At 34.1% G+C, this 21,722-nt stretch overlaps 5 protein-coding genes across 6 annotated transcripts; 2 read left to right on the top strand and 3 right to left on the bottom strand.

Moving 5' to 3' along the window:
* The first annotated feature begins 5,207 nt into the window (after positions 1–5,207).
* Positions 5,208–8,007, top strand: LOC108486911 (RING-H2 finger protein ATL65). The gene has a single exon (XM_017791071.2). The coding sequence runs from the start codon at positions 5,840–5,842 to the stop codon at positions 7,031–7,033; it is 1,194 nt and encodes a 397-aa protein (XP_017646560.1). The 5' UTR covers positions 5,208–5,839; the 3' UTR covers positions 7,034–8,007.
* Positions 7,545–10,306, top strand: LOC108486912 (CASP-like protein 5C1). Its single transcript, XM_017791072.2, has 4 exons — positions 7,545–7,667; positions 9,302–9,497; positions 9,572–9,704; positions 9,810–10,306. The coding sequence occupies exons 2-4, from the start codon at positions 9,322–9,324 to the stop codon at positions 10,002–10,004; spliced, it is 504 nt and encodes a 167-aa protein (XP_017646561.1). The 5' UTR covers positions 7,545–7,667; positions 9,302–9,321; the 3' UTR covers positions 10,005–10,306.
* Positions 10,307–10,855: 549 nt separating this feature from the next.
* Positions 10,856–13,565, bottom strand: LOC108487369 (pentatricopeptide repeat-containing protein At2g15980). The gene has a single exon (XM_053025123.1). It carries the CDS (start codon positions 13,306–13,308, stop codon positions 11,827–11,829), a length of 1,482 nt encoding a protein of 493 aa, XP_052881083.1. The 5' UTR covers positions 13,309–13,565; the 3' UTR covers positions 10,856–11,826.
* An 87-nt stretch (positions 13,566–13,652) lies between these two features.
* On the bottom strand, positions 13,653–15,907 carry LOC108489316 (plastid division protein PDV2). The gene is made up of 2 exons (XM_017793764.2): positions 15,338–15,907; positions 13,653–14,409 (listed from the first exon to the last, which is right to left on the bottom strand). Exons 1-2 carry the CDS (start codon positions 15,617–15,619, stop codon positions 13,774–13,776), a joined length of 918 nt encoding a protein of 305 aa, XP_017649253.1. The 5' UTR covers positions 15,620–15,907; the 3' UTR covers positions 13,653–13,773.
* Positions 15,908–16,408: 501 nt separating this feature from the next.
* On the bottom strand, positions 16,409–19,987 carry LOC108489313 (uncharacterized). 2 transcript variants are annotated; one of them, XM_053025121.1, is made up of 12 exons: positions 19,811–19,987; positions 19,474–19,590; positions 19,199–19,265; positions 19,029–19,115; positions 18,828–18,944; positions 18,323–18,718; positions 17,838–18,250; positions 17,654–17,753; positions 17,497–17,556; positions 17,324–17,410; positions 17,104–17,232; positions 16,409–17,005 (listed from the first exon to the last, which is right to left on the bottom strand). In XM_053025121.1, exons 1-12 carry the CDS (start codon positions 19,858–19,860, stop codon positions 16,703–16,705), a joined length of 1,926 nt encoding a protein of 641 aa, XP_052881081.1. In that variant the 5' UTR covers positions 19,861–19,987; the 3' UTR covers positions 16,409–16,702. The 2 variants fall into 2 exon arrangements, with proteins under 2 accessions (XP_052881081.1, XP_017649251.1); XM_017793762.2 differs by having other exon boundaries at positions 19,474–19,607; positions 19,811–19,985.
* Between the last annotated feature and the right edge of the window lie 1,735 nt (positions 19,988–21,722).

The following is a 21,722-nucleotide window of genomic DNA, read 5'->3' as shown; positions in this document are numbered from 1 at the left end:
AAATATGATTAGAATCTATAATAAAATTATTTAAAAACATTTTAAAATTAATTTATTATTTTCAATATATTCATCAAATAGTATTTATATACTAAATTTAGAAAACATTCAGTAATAAAATTCATAAATAATATTAATAAATGTTGGATACAATTATAAGTCATATTTCACTTCTAAAATGAAAAAACAATATTAGTTGAAAATGTAATCACAAACCCTGAAATGATTATTTTTATGGACCATAAAAGCAGATATAAAGGATATATGAAATTATTTTATGTGTGCGCTTAAATACTTTTTAAATTCATTTATCTTTTAGTTATTAATATTTTACAATAGACTAAATACAAATTTTATTTTTATACATTAATTTGAAATTTTTTAAAAAACTCATTAATTAAATTCATAAACGATAAACACCGATTTTTAGTACCTTAATAAATGACGGTCGGTTAGCTAATGAGCAAGGCCTTAGTTGGATTTTTTTTCTCTTCGGTTCTTAAAAGAAAAATTTATTGATATGTAAAAATACATATATATTAATGTGGACGAGTTATTTGTTTAGGTCTAAAGATATGTTTAAAATTTAAAAAGTTTAAATAAAGATATTAGACTCAAAAATAGATTTGAGAAAAAATAAAGTTCGTTTAAAATATGAGTTGGGCTCGAGTTTAAATGTTTAAGCCCAATCTAACTCAACTCATTTTAAAATTTATAATATTTTATATTATGTTATTTTTATATATTATTAAAAAATAAACTTATACTAAATATATAATATTACTATAATGTAAACATTAAAATAATGTTAAAATGACATTAAAAATTTTCAATAAATAAAATGTATAAAATTATTAAATATTAAAATAATATAATATAAATATTTAAAAATAATATCAATGAGTCTAAAATATATTTAGGTTAGTCTTTTATAAATATAAGCAGATTTGAACAAAATTTTAAGCTCAAATTTTAGATCAGGTCAAAATTAAACAAATATAAAATATGTTAATATCATACTTAGACTGAACTTGAATTTGGTCGACCTGACCCATGAGCACAAGAAAACTATGAAGGGTTGATTGAATATTAAGTAAAAAGTGTAATTTAATTGACAAAAATCCAATAAAAACCTAGGAATCGTTAAACATTCGAATGAAAGACTGAGTTGAAATTAAAAAAAATGAAGTGATGAGGAGCCCCAAAAGCAGAAATCCTTATCAAATCGACAAAGCAGTTAATATTTGGGACGCCGGCGGAGGGGGGCAGCAAGAAGCCGCCTTAATGATTGAACAACTTTTAGTGACATTAAATATTGTCGTCAATCCAACAACACCTGGACTGGGCTGCTTCTTTTTAACCGATGGATTTAACCCAATCCCATTTTATATTTATTTTACAAATCAACTCCAATTTATAAAAATTATTAGAAATTTTATATTTTATATAATGTAAAATGAATGTTTTTGTTAAATGCAATGCTACCACTCTCTTTTACCATTTTATATATTTATTTCTTAATTTATAAAAATATTAATTATTTTTATAATTAAAAATATTATATCAATAAAATGTTTTCAAATTGTAATTAAAGTTTGAATTAAAATAATAATAATATTCAACATCTACCGTATGAAATTTTATGTATAGGTCTTTGAGTTCTTTCATGTACAGTTATCATGGATAGATTTTAATTCAGTTAATTCCTTGTTTATTGGTTTTAGTTTGAATTGTATAAATTCTTAATTTATTTCTAATATAATGGTTTGATTTCGTATTATAATTACTCTAACTCGTATTAATATTTTATTTATATTGTACTTATTACACTTTTAAAAAATTGCTAATTAAATTAAAATACCTACAATTTGAATGTTAATTAAACTATTTTACATTGATAAAGCTTATGAGTTTTATATTATTGAAATACTAGTAAAATATATAACTTAAAATTTAATATTTTAAATAATAGTAAAAGTATATTAAAATTTTTAAAAATTAGAATATTATGTTAATATTAATTTATTAAAGTGATTAATAATAAATTTTTTATTAATTTAAAAGTTTCTTTTTGTAAAAATTCCATATATAATGTTATCTATATTTATATTAAACCTTTGATTCATCAATTTAATTAAAAATTATTAAAATAAATTATATTAAAATGAGATTTTATATGTATATATTTGATATAAAATGAATAAAAATATAATTATGATGAAATTTAATCTCATAACATTATTGTATAATATTTTTCACCGAGCATAAACTAATTCTAATTTTCAACTTCTCCTTGTAAAACGTAAACGATTTTTATTAATTTAGATTTGTCGTTTTTGCTAATGGACGTCATTAAGGTACATTGACCGACTAAATCTTGTCATTAAAGTACAATCAATAGAAAATCTATTCCATGCTCAAAAAGTATCACCTTCCGTTTTTCTAAGTCATCACTTTTCCTCAATAATTTATTTTATTATTTTCTGTCAAATAATTTATTTTTTTTACTGTGAATAGAAAACGAGTTTATTATGGGTAAATTCCATAAATAATTACTTGACTATTAGAAACTTTTTATTAGGTTACTTAATTTTAAAAATTATAAAATGATCACCAATTTATTTTTTATTTTTTTAAGTACAAAACTGTTAAATACTTATCAGTTGGCTGATGTGATTGTCAAGTTAATAACTTACTTTTTTTTAACATTTACTTTTAATACACATCATTTTCATTTCATATAATAATTTTAAAAAAATTAATAGCCCAAATCACCTCACCTCACCTCACCTCACCTCATCCCGTCCCTCCCTTCTCGACTCCCTCTCCTCACCACCGCTCTCCCTTGCACATCTCCCTCTTCCCCACTATCCCATCTGCCCCCCTCTCCCTCCATCGTGCCATTAGAACATATTGTTTTCTTTTGTTTGATGGCCCAAGCTACTTGGTGATCTTTGACCTTTCACTATTCTGTCTCTTTTGATATTTGGATAGACAGATTGTGATTCAATTGCTCATTTCAAACTTTGATTCTTTCTCGAGTTTTTTTTTTTATCACATCATATGTTTGGAGAATCCAAAAATAATCTTTTCGAACTTCCAAGAATTCATAAAACAAATTAAGAACTCACCCACCCACTATGCCCTCGAGCAACATCCATACACTATCTCAAGCTCCTTCACTTACTAATATCATTAAAATTAATCGTGATGCTTTCTATCTTTGCAACCTTAACACGGTCGCTTGTAACCATGATGGGGCTATCATCAATGACATCAACACTCATGCTTTTAAAACTTAGTTGTAATTTCTTTGTTTATTAATGATTTTTAAAAAAAAAACTCAAACAGTGAAATAACAATGCATGATGTGTTGGGGGGGGGACAGTGAGGGGGAGGTGAGATGAGATGAGATGATTTGGAGTAATAAAATTTTTTAATTATTATTTAACATGAAAATGATGTGTGTTAAAATAAATGTTAAAAAAGTTATTCGCATAACAGAACATCAACCAACTGCTAAATATTTAACCGTTTTAAACTTTAAAAAAATTAAGTAATTATTTTGTAATTTTTAAAATCAAATAACCTAATAAGAAAAATTCTAATAATCAAATAATGATTTATGTAATTTACCTTATTATTATATTAAGTTAAATTATTAACAATTAAATATCAGGTAATTGAGGGAAGTTCAAAAAACATCCATTCCATTGGTATAGAGGTTAAAGTAAATATCATATCATCGGTGGCAAATGATTGAATTACATATTTTGTCATGAGTTTTATATCAAATAAAAAATATCTACATCTACGAGTGTGGAGTTACCTTAAAAAACATATTCTAAGAAAAGTAAATGCTTAGCGCCAAATTTTTTTACTTGGTGGAAGTTAAATTATAAATTTTATAAGAGTTAAAATATAAAATTTTCTAACCTTATAATTTTATATTTTTAGAAAATTAAATTATAAATTTATTATTTTAAAAGATAAAATATAATTTTATTATATATTAATTTATAATTTTTAAAATTTTAAAGGGTTAAAACATGAATTTTTTTATTCTAAGGGCCAAGGCCTTAACTGCCCTCTAGTTTTGCATTTGTCCGTAAATTCATGAAAGATTGAGAAGCCAATATGTGATTTTCTTTTTTAAGTGTAAGGTTGAGTTTCAAAATTTAAAATTTAAAATTTAATATTTATAGTTTAGGGTTTAAACCTTATGATTTTAATATTAAGATTTTAAGTTTAGGAATAATAATTAATACATTGTTTGTGGAAGTTTTACACTCCACAAGTAAGGTCAAGGGTTAGTAAATATCGTATAGTGCATAATAAAATATTTTAAATATATATATATATACTTTTAAAAATATATGATAATTTTTACGATTATTTGTATAATAAAAAGTATATACCGCCAATGTATTAAATACTAACCATTTAGTTTAAAGATTAAGTTTAAGGAATAAAATTAAAATTTATATTTTTGAAAGAATTTTTTGTTAAAATATTATTTGTTTACTTAAGGAAAGAGAATAAAAGATGAAAAGAACATTTTGTTGACATTTCAGTCCATATTTTAAACGGGCCTAAATTTTTTGTCTAAACATATTTTTTAAGTCTAATATTTTTATCCAAACCCTCTTAAATTTTAGGTGAGCCTTCAAACCTGAGCATATAGCTCGAACCATGAATAAATTTGTTCAGTACAATACATAACAATATTACAATTATGATCAATATATCTATTTAACTATTAATCACAATTAAACTATTACAAAATAAAAACATACATATCAATAATTGGAATGTATCTTAATCTAGATTGAAATAAATTTGAACATTAGCCTACATATAATAAGATTTAAATCTAAAATAAAATTTAGACTGAGAATATGTAAATCTATCCAAAATCTCAACGTTAACTAATATGTCATCAATTTTTTGTATTTTTCAGAAATTTAAAATTTAGTCTTTTGTGCTTTTATTTTTAAGAGTTTAGTTAATCTATTTTTAGATTTTAAAATTAAATCTAATTGTTAATATTGTAAAATTTATTTTATTGCTATCAATTAAATATTTTTGTTTCAAAATATTACACCAATAAATTTAATAAAAGAAATGAACTATTAGACATAAAATTTAAAATCTAAAAAGTAAAAAGTAAAAGATTAAAATTTTAAAATTAAAAATACAAAGACTAAATTTTAAATTTATAAATAGTGGAAGGAGCTATACATATTTTAAACTTTATTAAGAGTATCGAAATCTCATTGACTGAAAGATTAATGAAATGAATTAATTATATGATCTGACAGAGAAAGCAGAGTTAAAAAAGTCTAAAATCACCACTAAGTGTGTGGTGTGAAAAGGATCACACATTCTTCGCCTGTCTTCCATTTCCTTAAAGGATCCTCACCCTGTGGGTCACCACATCAAATCTTCTTTTCTATTTTTCCAGATTCATGCAGCCATTATAACTTAAACTTATGCTACAGAAGCCAAACGAAACCAATAATCACAAACCACGCAAGTACCTGGTGACCCTGTTTTTGAAGAGATTATTACGTGTCAAGTAGATAAAACATGGACAACCCAGTTGCACTATGTGTTCATCCGCAGACAATAAAACATCCTCATAGCCTTAAATTCACCAATGTTGGGTCTACCCGCCATCCCCCCACGACAAATCGTTGGGTGAGACCAGACAAAACAGTCAACCCTCAAAATTAAACCTTTCTAACACTTCACTTGCCCAGAGCTCAACGCAAACTCTGAAAGTGGAAACAAATCACCCACCACCACCACCCTCTACGAAACACCTCCATCGCCGATCATGGGGTTCACCTCCTGGGCCCCATCTCCATCTCCATATCTGACCCCCTCCCCTTCTCCCTTGTCATCATCATCACCGCCATCGTCGTCGTCATCATCATCTTCGTTGTCGCCGCCTTCAAAGCTTCCAGTTGACTTCAGCCCACCGTTGATCGCAATGGTGGTAGTAGTTGCTGCAGCATTTTTAGTCGTTACCTATTCGCGTCTCATCTCAAAACGGCTCGTCCCTCTAATTCTCCGTCTACTGAGCTTCTTCCGCCGCCGCCGCCGCCGCCGTCGCTTCCTTCCATCCACCACGACCGACCTTGACTCTCTTCCACCTTCTGATCCCTTCGATCTCCCTCTTTCCCCTTACGGTCTTGATGACTCTGCCATCAAAACCCTGCCGCTTTCCCTCTATACTTCAAAAAATAGACCCAACAACAGCCCCAAAGACTGTGCCGTATGTCTATTGGAGTTCGAAGACAATGAATACGTTCGAACACTCCCAGTTTGCTCGCATGCCTTCCACGTGGATTGCATTGACGTTTGGTTGAAATCACACGCTAATTGCCCGCTGTGTAGAGCTGGAATTTTCGCTGCAGAATCTCCTTTTACTCCGTTAATGGCAGCCAGAATCCGTCCGAGCCTCGACGACCCCGTTTTTGAGAACAACACATTGGAGTCCCTAACCGAAACTCCTCTGCAATCTTTTCCAAATAACACTATAACGGAAATAACCGAAGAACCGTCACCCAGAAGAAGGAACGGGAATAGCAATTGCGAGGAGAGGTTTAATTTTGTTCTAAAAAGGTCATATTCATTTGGGTTCGAGAGGAGTTTAGCCGCAGAGAGGATGATAACCGAGCCGAACACAGCGTCGCCTTGGAGGTACAGGAGAGGAGGGAATGGATTTTGGAGCAGAAGGACGTCTCCGTTTGGGTCGTTAATGATGAAACCCAGGGTTTTCTCGTTTAGGTACTACAGAGGGATCAAAGCTTCGCCATTTTTTCGTCGGAGAGGGTTTTTTCCATTGTCGGAATCAAGTGTTAGATTTACCGCCGGCGGCGGAGGCTCGTCGAGAAGAAGTAAGTCGATGGCGAGTCCGATGTTTTTAAGATCAGCAGCTTCAAGTGTGGCGGCTTTCTCGTCGAGTCGGCTCAGATGCGGGGATCCAGAGGCGCTGCTATCACCGGAGAGGTTTAACAGAAGATAAAAAAAAGAAGAAGTTAATTGTTCCAAGAAAAACCCAGAGGACACGTGGAAGGCCGGATAGAGAGGAGGAGAGAAGGGTAGAGAAGGGACGGTTGGAGATTGGTGTTGGGGGGAGGGGTCGAATTAATGGGGAAGAAAGAGTTAATGGAGGAGAAGGGGGTTGTGGCAAAGCAAGTGAGCGTCGAAAAAGGGGCGGGGGGGCATTAATGAAAGGTGGGGAGTGACAATTAATGAGAAAATTGACTAGAGATAGACATGACACGTCACGGTTTTTGAGCTTTTCTTACGCTTGGCTTGAGCCTGCCAGCCTAATAACATTGAAGAAGAAGAACAGGGGGAGGAAGAAAATAAGAAAAAAGAAAAAGGAAAAGGAAGAAGCGTCATTAAATGCAGGGCAGGCAGAGACGTTGGGGAGTTTGGTGTTAAACTGAACTGAAGGTTGTTTATATTTGTATTTGGGTTGGGTTCCAAACTAACATTTTGGTCGATTGAGTTTGGGTTGGATTTGGTACTTACCACCCACATCATCTGCTTTGTTTTGGCATGTGGGCATGGACAGCTACCATCTGCTCTTATTATTTATAGTTGACTAAGCAAACGCCATGCCATGAACTGAAAGAAGCACAACGGGCATTGTGAGTGAGATCTATATAATATTCCTTTCTGTTGCTCATTTTATGCAGTACTAGTCTCTAAATGAGGCGTCAAGACTTCATTTTGTTTCTTCGGTTCGGTTCTCTCTTTCTCTCCTGTGAATTCAATGGAGAATTAGAGACATTAATTTTGGATATCATAGCTACACATTCCCCTTCCCCTTTTACTGTGCCATTGCTGCATTTCAACTAACAATAAATATATATATATATATAATACATTCCATGCTTTATTGTTATTTACATAGTTTATTGAAGGTCTAAATTACCCTTCTCTTATTCACATCAATAAAATTTGAGAAAATAAAAAGATACAGTGACAGATGAGCTACTCAGAAACAAATCATATGCAGTTGATATGATCAGCTGTACCCTGTAATGCCCTCATCCTCGTTTATCTAGTTATAAGCTATTTGTTAGTATTTGGGTATATTACATCAACATCCTTCTACTTTTTTCTTGTTCACACTCCACTGCAATAGCTTATCAATACCCTACAAACCACTCCTAATGGATCTAACACTATTACCACCAAGAGCTGAACATTATCAACAAATTACTTTTTAAGGTCGTTTGATATATACTATTAGATGCCGCAATTCATCATCTTCAATGCATTGGTTGAAGATATTAGGGTTCCTCAATGATTGAAAATTTTTTAGTGTAATTAATGGTTAAATTAAAGGGGTTTTTGTGTGATTTACCCATTAGGAGTTGACTATTGAAAGTGATATCACCTAGATCAGAAGACAGATGCCGGCAAGAGATAACGCTAATAAATGAATTTTGGATGCTTCCTGCTTTAAATTCCTGCATTTATCCACTCACTTATTCAGAAATTTTTAATGAGTGAGAACTGAGAAGATTTGAGTATCTTAAAGAAAAAAAAAAAAGGGGGGGGGGGGAGGGCCTTAGTGGTATGCCATATGTAAAAAATAATAATATGCTATCTATCTGCCTGTTAATGTACAATGTAAAAAAAATTATAAGCTATGTTATTGGAATTTGGGTAAATGCTGGTACTTGGAATAGTACAAGGGTTTAAAAGATATGAACTGATCCACTCATGTAATCAACCAAGGGATGTTTGCCATCAACATAAGAGAAGGGGATGTTGAAGGCCAACCTTAACCCTGATTTTTCCTTAATGGGGGCGGCAAATGACATCATCTTTCCCACTAATAAGGAAATCTATAAAGCTATGACATGTGGAAAGTCCACAGCTCTACCTTTTAAAAGCATCGGCTTGTCCAAGTTCCTTCACTCCTATGCACATTAGTTTCATGAGAAAATTTCACATTTTCTAATGATATCCTAATGTTATTGGCCTCGATAAAGTGGTTTGCTTTTAGGCCCTCATCTCATGATGCTTCCATTTTCCTACCTACCGACCATAGAAAAAGAATGGTGGGAAGTATATATGAAATTGTTCATATATAGAATAAGAATAGCAACTCTAAGCTCTCTGCTACATTCTGTTTGGTGATATTGTGAATCACTTCTTGGTTGCTCATGAAAACTTGACAGCGGTTAAATTTATCAACTTCCTTATCGGCAATATAGGAAATTGTGGAATCACATGTATCACTGATCATATATACGTGTGGTGTGTTTAGATGACGAATTTAGTGGTGGGATGAGAGCCGTCCAGTCGGCAGAGAATTTCCAGAACAAAATGGCCATGGAAGGGGTGCCTGGCTCTTTAGGCACCAGTGTTGGGTTTTCATTGAGAATAGGACAGACCCTGTTTTCTTCTGCTTCTCTTCTCTTCATGTCATTGGGGGTGGAGTTCTACAGCTATTCTGCTTTCTGGTATGTAATCTAATTTTATTTAATCTGATTGCTGGGGTTCTTCTCTGTTAACAACAATTTTTTCTTCATTTCAGCTATTTGGTAACAACCATGGGATTAGTGATTCCATGGAGTTGTACATTGGCAGTGCTGGATGGGTACTCTGTAGTGGTTAAATGCCCTGTTCATCAGCCTGGAATATTGTTCATAATAGCTGCAGGAGATTGGGTATGAGTGGGCTATTGATATGTCAGTTTTTGAGCGACTTAGATTTATATGCGAGAAGAAGGTATTTGAAGGAGGCGAAAAGTGATAATAAATGTGTGATGACAGGTGTTATCAGTTCTGACGCTAGCCGCAGCATGTTCAACAGCTAGCGTGGTGGATCTCCTTTTCCAGACAAGCGGCTCCTTTTGCACTCCAAAGTGTTGCGGTAGATATCAACTGTCAGCTGCTATGGCATTTCTCACTTGGTTTCTGTCTTTGGCTTCAGCGCTTCTCAATCTATGGTTACTTCCTTCCTCGTAAGTTTCTCTAGGTTTTATACTATAAATGTTGCGTCTCAATGTAAATGTAATGTAGATTATTGGGAGAGCATCACCATGCGGAAACAAAGGGCAGGTAGGTAGATGGGATAAAAGATAGGTTACAATCATGTAAAGTTTGAAACCTTAACCTAGTTTAGGTATATTCTGCCACTTCACACATAATCCAGCTGCTGATGCTAGCTTTATTCTTCTCTCTGCTCCTATCTTAACCAATTTCTATTCTGTTAACTTCATTCAACAGTTACCTGATAGTAGATTGTGGCGGATCTTTTTACAACATAACATTCAACATGGATCATACTTCATTCATTTAACGATATTCATTCATGATTTAGCATTTCAAGTATATTTATATTTATTTTCGTACCTAAGCTTTTTTGGACTCATTTCGATGTTTTTTTTAAAGATTTTTAAAATCAGATTGACTCAATTTAGAGCAAATCATAGATAAGATAACTGATTTAACAATTGATTACTAATCGGTTTGATTTAAGCATTTTTTTTTGGAAAGCTGAAAAGAGTTGCCATTTCAAGCTCTTTTTTTTTTTTTTTTTGTTCTGAAGCTAGTTTCAGAAGTAATTGAGCCAGTTTGAATTGATTATTATTAAATTATGCAACAAACTTGAGATTGAAATAAAAACTAAAAAAAATGCAAATAGTATTATATTCTATTCTCTATATATAGAATATTAGAAAGAAAAAAATTGCTTGATATGCTAGCAATGAAATATTTAAACTCCACAAGGTCGCATACTCCCTTTAGGGGGTGTAGTAAAAAAATAAAAAAAAAAAGCAGTGGAAGAAATGCACATTGCAGCATTTGAACTGTACTTGTAGAATAAAAATAAAATCTTTTCAAACTCGGCTTTACATGTTAATCGAGTATTCAAAAAGTTGAGCTTGGCCAACAACAAACTAGTCGCATTCTTTTAGTCGAGCCTGAATACACAAGTAGCTTGACTCATTTATCAATTGGCAGGGAACACTTTTATGTATTTGGTGTATGCATTAGTGTTAACCACAAAGGACGGACTCTTTGGATGTTCTTTCCTTCACCCATTTCATCTTTGGACAGACCATATCTTCCTTCAAGGAACTTGCCGCATCATGTCTTTTATAATCAAATAGGATCCAAATCCATTATTCCATGAATCAATCAACGTGGGATTAATGCACTTAGCTTATTTTTTAGAGCTCTCGGTGTGAGACATATACTAAGCAAAGTTTTCCATTTCGGGGTGTCTGGTTTACATTCCATTTCCTGAATGAACTTCACTACCTCGTCAAAGCTTGTCAGCCTTTCCAAGAAGATCGATAATGCAACCATAGAGTTCCCTTCTTGGATCAATCATTTAATATATTTCTATATTCTTGTTCTAATAAACAAAGCTTGGCATCAGTATTGCATTTCATACAAGTACTCTTATCACAACCATGTATCTATTCTGAAGCTGGAAATACTTACTTGGACTGCTTATTACTTCAATTACGATAGCACCTCAGACCTGCCTCCATCTTCATGGCCACATTGCTATGTTTGTTATTACTGAATATATCAGAGAGCCATCTTCAAAGAAGACTACATTCTTTTTGCACAACGAAAAAGATATCCTCCCTTACACCATGACCAATATTTCTAAAGCATCCTCCCAACAATTGACCTGCATTATCCAAAATGAACCTCGATACAGCTTAGACGACCACCATCTAGCAACAAATGCACAAAACCCGATACAAATTGCAAGAACAACTTACCATCACTATTCAAACAGGTCTGCTCCAACTAGTAAAACAGTAGACATCTAATTCCCCTCCGGGTCTTTCTGAGTTTCTAACACCTCCTTTCTCAACATTGTTACCATTTCCTCATTTCCCTGTCTTAAATAACCATCTATAAAAGCATCATATATCTCTAGATTCAGCTTAAACCCTTTCCCCACCATCTCTGCTTGAAGCTTTAGTGCTTCCTCCATCTTTCCGTCCACACACAAACCTTTTATTAAAAGCTCATAACTTATCCCCGTTGGGAAAACACCAACTTCTCTCATTGCCTTCATTATCTCAAGAGCTTCTAGTACCATACCTTTATCACAAAGTCCTCTAATCAACAGTTCCACGGTTAAACTCTGTGGTCTAAAATCTTTCCTACACATATCCCTGTATATCAACATAGCTGAATCGATATCTGCAACTTTACAATATCCATTAATAAGATTCTCATAAGTAACACAAGTTGCCTTTATTCCATTCAATTCCATTTCTGTAAACAACTCTTCAGCTCTTATAATCTCTCCATTTTTACATAATCCATCAATCACAGTATTAAAAGCCACAATATCGGGCTCTAATCCCTTAATTTTCATTTCCGCCCACAAGTCCTCTGCTTCTCTCACCTTCCCTTCCTCACAAAAAGCTGCCATTAAAACACTGTAACTATAACTATTTGGAACACACCCTAAGCTCTCCATTTCACACCAAACCTCTCTCACTTTCTCCAACAATCCTTCACGATAAAAACAGAGCATCAAAGCGTTATAAGTATGAACATTTGGCCGGACTTTTGAAATCCTTTTCACATCACTTTCACTCTCACCATTACCTACTCCAAAAACCTCTTTATAAACCTCATATCCCTTACTTGCTCCACAACATTTCGAAACCTCAGAAATCAAAGCATTACAAGTACAAACCTGAGGGCTAATCCTTCTAGACATTAACATTCTAACAATCTCAATAGACCCATCAAGCCGTTTCATTTGCAAACAAGATTTTACCAACAAATCGAAAACAAACGGGGCAGAACCACACTGATTATAAGTTTTAACTAACAATTCAAATAGTTTGAAATGAGTGGGTTCATTATCGATACCTGGGGTCCGAATTGCAAGGCGGATGAGTTCCCGGGCACGGGTTTTGAGTCGAGCACGAGAGAGGATGTGAATTATGGTGGAATAGGAGGAGAGGTCGTGGTTACAGAGGGACTTGTGTTGGGTGAAGAGGAAGAAGCGGAGGACAAGGTGGGGATTGTTTTTGAGTTGGAGGGTAATTTGGGAGAACTGGAAAGGGGTGAAACCGGATGGGAAGAGAGTGAGGACGGTGGACCAGCGAGACTTGGAGCGATTATGGGTGAGTATGGAGGTGACGGTGGAGATTGGGTCGGGTTGATCGGACGGCGGAGAAGTGGTGTCGGGGAAGGCGGAAGAGGAGAAGAAATACAAAGGAATAAGGGGTTCTTTTGGGGTTCTGGAAAGGAGATGATGGGTTTTAAGAATTTGGGTAGCCATTGCAAATGTTTAATTATGTACAGTAGACCCACTACTTAATTTGAGCCCTTTTCAATGTTTCATGATGCAGAATTGGTTACTTTTCTTCGCTTCATTTCGACACTAGTGCAACATGGCCTAATTTCAGCTCGTTTTATTTTAGTGGTGCTTGTCCTGAAACTATAGACTTTGCAGCTCGTTGAGACGAGGATTTGATGTTATGGAAATGGACGGCTCAAAGGTGGAAGCAAAAAACATACTTCAATTTCCTGCATACCATCCATTGTTTTTTTTGCTTTGAGAAGGGGTTTTGTGTGTGTGTGTGGGGAGGAGATGGTACATGCATATCTTCCATTGTTATCCCATTTCACAAACGCATAAATCAACCTCAATTTAGAACTATGAAAATCCGCCCAAGTAAAACTTCATCGCAACTAATTTATCAATAAAAGTAGAGTTATTAACACATTAGGAAGTGAAATCAAATCAGCCGCACCCATAATTTACATCTGGCTTGGAAACAATGGACTCAAATGGTACTTCAATCCTCTCTTTCACCAAGCATCGAGCTTCCCCATTCTCCATTACCAGAATTTTCCCAGGTGGACATGGATCACTGGAATTCTTCTCTTCAGTCGCACGTTGCTGACTTGTGCCAAAAACCTTGACATGGTTGCCTTTCCCGAGATTCGGCACAAAATTGGACAGGCTTAATATGTATATTACACCAACAAGTGGAAGCACGGTCTTCACAGCTGAACCTATGAAGTAGCCAAATGCTTTCCTCAAGCTTTTGGATTCATCTTGATGTTGTTTTGGGTTCTTTGCTTCATTTGTTGGGTCACTGATGGAAACCCCATTTTGGGAAGACTTGTATGTTGACTGTAAGTGTGACAATGAGCCATTATCCAAAACCAAGGATCGTGGGAGGCGACTTGGATATGGGGGAAGGAGGAGATCACTGTTGTTTTCCACTGTTTTGCTAACAAAAGCAGAAGCCTCGAGAATCACTTCCATGTCCTTCCCTTGATATTCTTTGAGCTTCTCCAAGACCACTCTCCGGCTATAATCAATCTCAGCAAGGGCAACTTCCTTCTCATAACTTTGCTGATGTTGCAGATTCTAAACCATTCAAATGATAATGATAAATAATGGTGTTATTTTTTTAAAAAAAATGTTATCAACACAAACATCTATCTATTTCTACGCATAGCCTTTTTATGCACGCAAAGCATAGATCCAATATGTAAGTCAAAGAAAGGAAAAGACTAACAACTAGGGCTTTGAATTGTTGGAAGTTCAATTCTTCCACAAGTAAATTCATATAGAAATAAGTTACTTTGCTCCTACGCCAGAAGAACAGTGAAAGAATGACCTCAATCATGTAACCATATGTTGTGAAAATGGAAAGTGCTAATTTTGGAAAATTAGAATGATTGGGAACATGGTGTAAATGATTTAATTCAATAGATACAGAAAGTAACATTTCCAAGTCAGCAAGTTTAGTTTTAGGGTTTTACTATAACAAGGCTATCTAGAAAAACTCACAAAACCAGAAAAGATAAATTAGTCTCTATAGACCATAAAACAGAACCGACATGAATGATACCTTGGTTCTACCAAAAAAAAAAAAAAACCCACAAAGAGTGTAGGTGCAGTCAGTAGGCAAAAGACCAGACCAATTGGCACTAATCTATAAATAGGTAGAAGAGATAAAACCAAGATTAATCTCTGACCCAAAAAATGCAATACAAGCCTACCCGTATCTTCGACTACACAATTTCTAAACATTTCAAACAATCATCATTAATCATTTTTGACTTGTTCTTAAGTTCCATAGCATAAAAATTTGGAGTCGAAAGTAGGATCCCACGGGTAATTTTCAATTTTTCCTTTAGTTTTATAAATATTCACATGCATACATGACTATAACAGGGTTACAAGAACGAAATAAAATCAGGGTCATTCAAGGGCCTAGGGTTTATAACATACGAACCCAATATCTAACAAAATGGGGAGGGAAAAGTTAAGATATTTGAGGTTAACAAACCTGTAAAGCAAGGAGCTGGGCTTCAAGTGATTCAAGGGCATCTCGAATATCCAAAAGTCTCTCGGTAGTTTCTTCTGCTTCTTCTTCATCATCAGCTCCACCGAGAGTTTGATGGGGTTTGTCTCCATTCAAGCTAGCATTTTTATCAGTTTGTTTTCCTTCTTGGCTTTGTTTGTAGGGAGAAACAGGATTTCCGGAGGTGGCTTTTGTGATGCAGTTGCTGATTTTCAATCTCAGCTCTGTAGCTCTTGCTAATGCTAACCCTACTCCCTCTTCTTCCATTTCTTTCCCTTCCTCACTCTCCCCCCTTTTTTTTCTCACCCTGTTTTCCTGTTGCTAGTAGTATTAAAATGTGTTGAATTTAAATCACAAATAAAAGGAAAAAGAAAAAAAACTGAGAGGAAAATGGGCTTTGGTTGTTAAGAGACCGAAGGGGGTCTGAAAATGGAGGGAGAGAAGAATCTCATCTTTTCCATGCTTAGACCATGGTCCTTTCATTTAATTTTTCTTTTTCTTTTTTTTTTTCTCTGTTGTGGGGGTGCAGCATAAGGCCAAGAAATTGGGCTAATAAACCCAAAGCCCCAAAAGCAATTTGGAAGAGCAAACAACTCTAACCTCTACTTTGCAAAACAAGATTATGTGGGCTCTCTGCTTTTGGCACCTATGGTTCCTATGCTGCCACCTGCGAGGTGGATGATAAACCTACTCGTTTTTTCATTTTTCCTTCTCTTCTCGAATAAAATGGTGTATTTTTATATTAGGCTTTACATAATCTGGCCTATTCTTGTTTTCATTCATGGAAATGAATAAAGAGTCATTGATACTATTATGAAGTTTTTCAATGAACTCAGACCGTAAGCTGTTGTTTCACATTTCCTTTTCTTTAGCTGGAAAAATATTTGAATCTTGTCCACAAGCCTGAACATTCAAAGTTAAGAACACTTTATGAACCCATGTTCAGTTCCAATTTATCTATACGATTAATAGATAACATTTTTAAAGTTTAAGTTTGAATCCTATCATCTCCATCCCCTTCTCTTGTTCTATTTTAAAAAAAGAAGATGAAAACACTTGTACCTAATCATAAAAACTATGAAGATGTTTTCAGTTGCAATATAATATTATACACAATCAATTCTCTAGCATTTAGGTGCATACAAGAACTTTAAACACAATTAGGAATGACAGCCAAATCACAACCTTGTGAATGGAGATTGTTTCTTCAGCTCACTTGATCCTCATTCTCTATTGCATAAACCAAACTGAAGATTGGAGCCAAGGGGGGTTTGAGAAAGTTGCTGTTATGATTCATCTGTCATTCCAAAATCCCACCTTCTACACTCAATGCTTTTCTCAGATATAAAATCAGTGAAGTAATTCTTTTGAAAATAGATATCGAAATGCAAAGTTGTGGGAGATCCACTCAATGCTTTTCCCAGTTTTCCTCTTGCAACTCGGCTGAAGATTCTTCCTCACTGAATCAGGCATGAATTGCTCTACCATCTGCAACATACCAGCTGAGCCAACATTTGAATCTTTTGCAAAATACTCCATAAGTTTTGGTAGTAGAATTTTCTCTTCTTTGTTCACACTCCAATTTGCCTGGATGTACTCCATTTTTGCAACTTCCAGTTCCTGGAACACTCCCTTGGGTGTATATATACGTACCTAGAGTGTCATCATAAGTAAATGATATAAATTGAGAACTAACATTTTAAATACCCTGCAGCCATATAATAAGAACTAATTCAGGGCAAACAGTGTACCGCAGGGTCCGAATAACTTCCTGAAGAAAGTGCAAAATACAGAAGAGGTTCCGGTGATTCGATTGCGTAAGCTCTTCGAGGATCTCTGACCTTAAATTTGGTCTTTGAAGGAAACAAAAACCGAAGCCACTGCAAGCAGATGTTAGATGTCAGTTTCATCAGTGTCAACACAAACGAATAGTACCATAAGTGGATAAAATTTTCAGGGAATGAATAGTACCTGTCCAGGACGAGGCAATCGGCATCCTAGAATAGAACTCTGTATTGTGTCTATGTTTATGGTCTGCCCCCCAACATCATAGGCAGCCTGGATCATACATAGGCTTGTGAATGCAATAGCAAACATCCATCCCATGATCATTGGTTAAATTAACCAGAAAGAGCTTTGCTCACCTTGAGTAATAAGGACAATCTCTTCAGATTGTTTTTTGGAATGCCGTAAATCAGAAACGCCTGTAAGAACGAAATGTGTCGCATTTGCCCAAGGAACTTATTGGGAAAAGATATGAAAAAAAAAAAAGGATTGAATGTAAAGAAGATGAAACATTACATGCATCACCAGAGAATTGTGCACATTAATCCAGAAAGCTAGCTTCTCTTCATGTTTCATCCTTCTAACATCAACATCTTCTAGCTGGTAGACAAGTGACCTATAAAACATTAGATTTAGATTCTTACGTTAAAACTGACATGAGAAATAAAAAATTGTCTATGGGATAGATAAAGAATTTCACCTATAATATTGGAGCTTATGTTCAATATCCTGTAACTTCTTACTATCTCTATGGATCCATTGGACCTTCACCATTGTGCAGTAAGGTCCACTGAAATCCTTAGGTTCCCCAATGCTGAAAGGGTTGTCAAAATGCGAGTTGAAGGATGAAAATTTCCCACACTTTGGGCTCCACATATTAGTATCACCTTGACCTTGTGAAGTAACAACATCAACAGGGGATGAATGTGAAATAGGAGAAGGCAAGTAATCAAGGTTTATCAAAGGTGGGTCTGCAAGTTCACAATATATGGCTGAAATGCTCTTAACCATCTCCTCAGAGAGCCAGTTTGATGTTTCAGTCACATGATCGTTAATACTGGTTCCTAAATGCTCTGCCAAGCTGAATCCATTTGAAGTATCCATCTGAGCTTGCTGGAAATCAAAACATCATAAGCATTGCTGTCAAAAGCCATTTAAAATGGAATTCACATTGATTCGATTTACCTCCAACATGGACAAAGGCAGAGAATGGTATAGTTCTTCAGCTCTAGCCACAGCTCGTTGTGGAGAATTAACTGAATATGCCGATCGTTGGGAGAGCGAAGAATGACTCCGATAAATGCTTGAATCTAACAGTTTCTCAGCACCCCAAACATCGTCGCATTCCTTTGGAGGATTTCCGATTGAATTTCGAGTGGAGACCAGATCACCAGACATGAAGTCATGTGTCTGAACCTCTTGAAACATTTCTTTATGTGCCATTGAGGTTGGTTTCAAATTTTCATCTATGGACAAGAATGTTTTATCAAATTTTTGACGGTACAATGAGAGAAGATATTTCTCCAAGTAGGCAACTTCCAGTTCTAAAACTGCAATATCCTTGATAAGTTCCTTGGCAGCCTGGTATATTATCATATCGTGAATGAAGTACTAATTGAATCTAACTAAATAAAGGAAAAAAAGAAGTTACTTATAAATGAAAATAATTAAGGGAACTAATGCAATTTACTTTGGGGATTAAATTTTCTACTGTTGCATCATAGGTAAAAGGCTTATGGCTTAATGCCTTCTCCAATGTACTCCGAACCACAAACTGGTCCTGCAATCGTTCTTCAAGTCGTAGAATCTGCAGAAATATGAAAGATGGAAAAATATTGTAACTGAGATTTGTGTGTACGTCCCAAACCTGCAAAAGCTTTTGAATTGGTACCTCTTGTTTCAACGAGTTGTGAACCTCAGTATTTGAAGTTTCAATCTTCTTAGCTTCAACATGGCCCTTCATTTGTCCCACTTCCTTCTGTGTAACAAAACCATATATAATCAAACAACTACGAGATGTATACTAGAAACAAGAGGAGCGCAAGGGTATGGAATTCTTACATGGGGATTAGAAGCTTCAAAGATTGTGTTTAACTTGTTCTTCTTGACTTTCTTCTGAAGCGGGTCACTGACAATACAACAGATCGGTTAGCTGATGTTTTGCAATTATTTATTTCATCTCAAGCAAGCTTTTAAGAAGTCTCTGTGAGGGTGAAGGTGGAAACATAGGCATGCAATGCAACATTTTATCCAAAAGTTATGAAGGTTTTTAAGAGTAATAAAAGAGAAGAAGACAAATGAAATAAAGAAGATATATTGGAGATTCAGACATATACCTGTTGGAACGTTTGTGAGTTGCTTCCATGAACTCAAACTGGTTGAGATACGAACCCTTACCCCGCCATTTTACTTGAAGCATGGTGAATTGGTGATACCCCCAAGTTGGTTTAAAGCTAGAATAGAAAATTCACTGAGACAGCATTAAATGCACCAAAATACAACCATCAGATATTGACAAATTCTTAAACCCGATACAAATTATATAGATATAAGAAGGAAGAAACATCCAAAATCCGCATTAATTGCAAGGGAATAAAGTATAAAATATCTGGTCATATAAGGTATACAAGAGACAATATGATAGAATGAGACTAGTCATGAACAAAAACGAACCTTGTTATAAGTTGAAATGAATAAAAAGAATAATTGTCCTCTTTTAACATGCAGAAACATTAATTAGTAGAGAGAGCAAGGTTAAGAAGATGCATAGGTAGAAGAGCTATATATGTGAGGTGAGCTGTATACAAATATGCATGAAAGCGCAAAGGGTGACCATAATTTTTGTTGTTGTTGTTGTTGACTAGTCTCTTGTCTTAGAAAGCTATACCACCTTTGAAGATAACTTTTGGAATGGTGGGCTTTTTTCGCAATTTGCATTAAAAGAAGTAAATCAGTTTTTGTTTGGGACTTTGTGGCCTTTTTGATTGATCGATCAGGACGATGCTATTTCAAAAAGTTGAACTCAGGCATTCAAAAAGGAGCAAAGTGACAAGAAACAAGGAGGCCATCGACTTATATATATATATATATTCATTTTGTTCATATAATATTCTCATCTTTCTATGAGACTAGGGATGCAAAACGACCCTACTTGATTCCTTTTACTTTAATACTATTAAATTAATCCCTCCAAATGTTATGGTCATACATTCATGTATCAATTAGATTACATATTGTTGTTGCTTAATCGCAATGTGTTATGCATGAAAAATAACTAATTTAAAAAGGCTTCATGAAAGAGAAATGGTACAGGTAGTAGAGTAGCATAAGTAAGGAGGCATGGAAATCATATATAGGTTGAGTGAAGTAACTAAAATTTTAGAATAAAAGAAAAACACTTAATATTGCAATCATGTGTGCGTCACACGTATGGTGCATCGTGAAAATGATATTAAATGAATTTGCATGGTGGGTGGGTGCACGTACTACTGTCGTCCCTTTTAAAATATATAAAAGAAAAGGAAGGTCGCACTTACAGAGAAAAAAGGAAACCGGAAAAGCCTCAAAAGGGCTGAAAGTTGAAGGTCAATTAATAATTACAGTTGCCTGTTTTTTTGTTTGAATATGACTGCTTTCCTGCCCATTCCCTTTATCTCCATTCTATTCGTTTTCATTAAACAGCTATCAACACCAGTTGGATTTAATGCCAAAAAGTTTCTTTGGTTTAAGAATTCCATTCAATTATCAACATCACATATATAATTATATCGTTATTATTTAGTTCGAATTAAAAGTGATCTAATTTAGTTAAAGTTTATTAAGCTTTAATTATTAAACAAAATATGAGTAAAATATGTGTAGATACTCTAGTCCCAAATTATACATAAGATAACTTTTCTAATATCTCATCTTTAGAAAAGAGAAAACACATTCTCTAGATTATTTATGTGTTAATTTTAGAAGATTAAAACCGCAAGATCCGTAGATTTCAAGAAGTCGATGAATTCAGATATGCTTTCGTATCTAATTTTGTTTTTAATGATTTTACATGACAGATACTAATTAATAATTTGTTAAGTTTTATATAAGATATTATTTTAAGTTTCTAATTATAACAAACGTTAGAGCCATGTGGGTATACCACTTTTCTTGGGTTATGGAGCCATAAATAGAGCAAAATTAGAAAGGAGCTCCAAACAATTGATTATTGAAACATCAGTGCAGACACATTTTTGTAGTAGGGTTAAGAAAATATTATTACCACAAGCCCAACCTATTTAGTAAAATGCTATATAATTTTCTTCAAAACATCATCTCTATTTCATTCCCCTTTGTGTTGTAAAGGGTCCATAATTGATCATCAGTTTAACTAGGAACTGGCATTTTAATCATAAATCTACACCATTATAATCATTAAACTATAATATAATGATATCATATGTATTAATTTATGCAACAAAGTTGGACTTTTATTGTTTTATAATTAATCACAACATGTTTATGTTTCAAAAGAAAAAAAAGATCAATCAACTTCGAATTTTCATTTTGTCAGAATCAGACAATCGTAAGTGGAAAAAAAAAACAA

The sequence above is a fragment of the Gossypium arboreum genome, chromosome 2 (assembly GCF_025698485.1).
Source record: "Gossypium arboreum isolate Shixiya-1 chromosome 2, ASM2569848v2, whole genome shotgun sequence".
NCBI lineage: Eukaryota > Viridiplantae > Streptophyta > Magnoliopsida > Malvales > Malvaceae > Gossypium > Gossypium arboreum.
The sequence above is the reverse complement of the archived record's forward strand: the minus strand, read 5'-3'. Positions and strand labels throughout refer to the sequence as shown.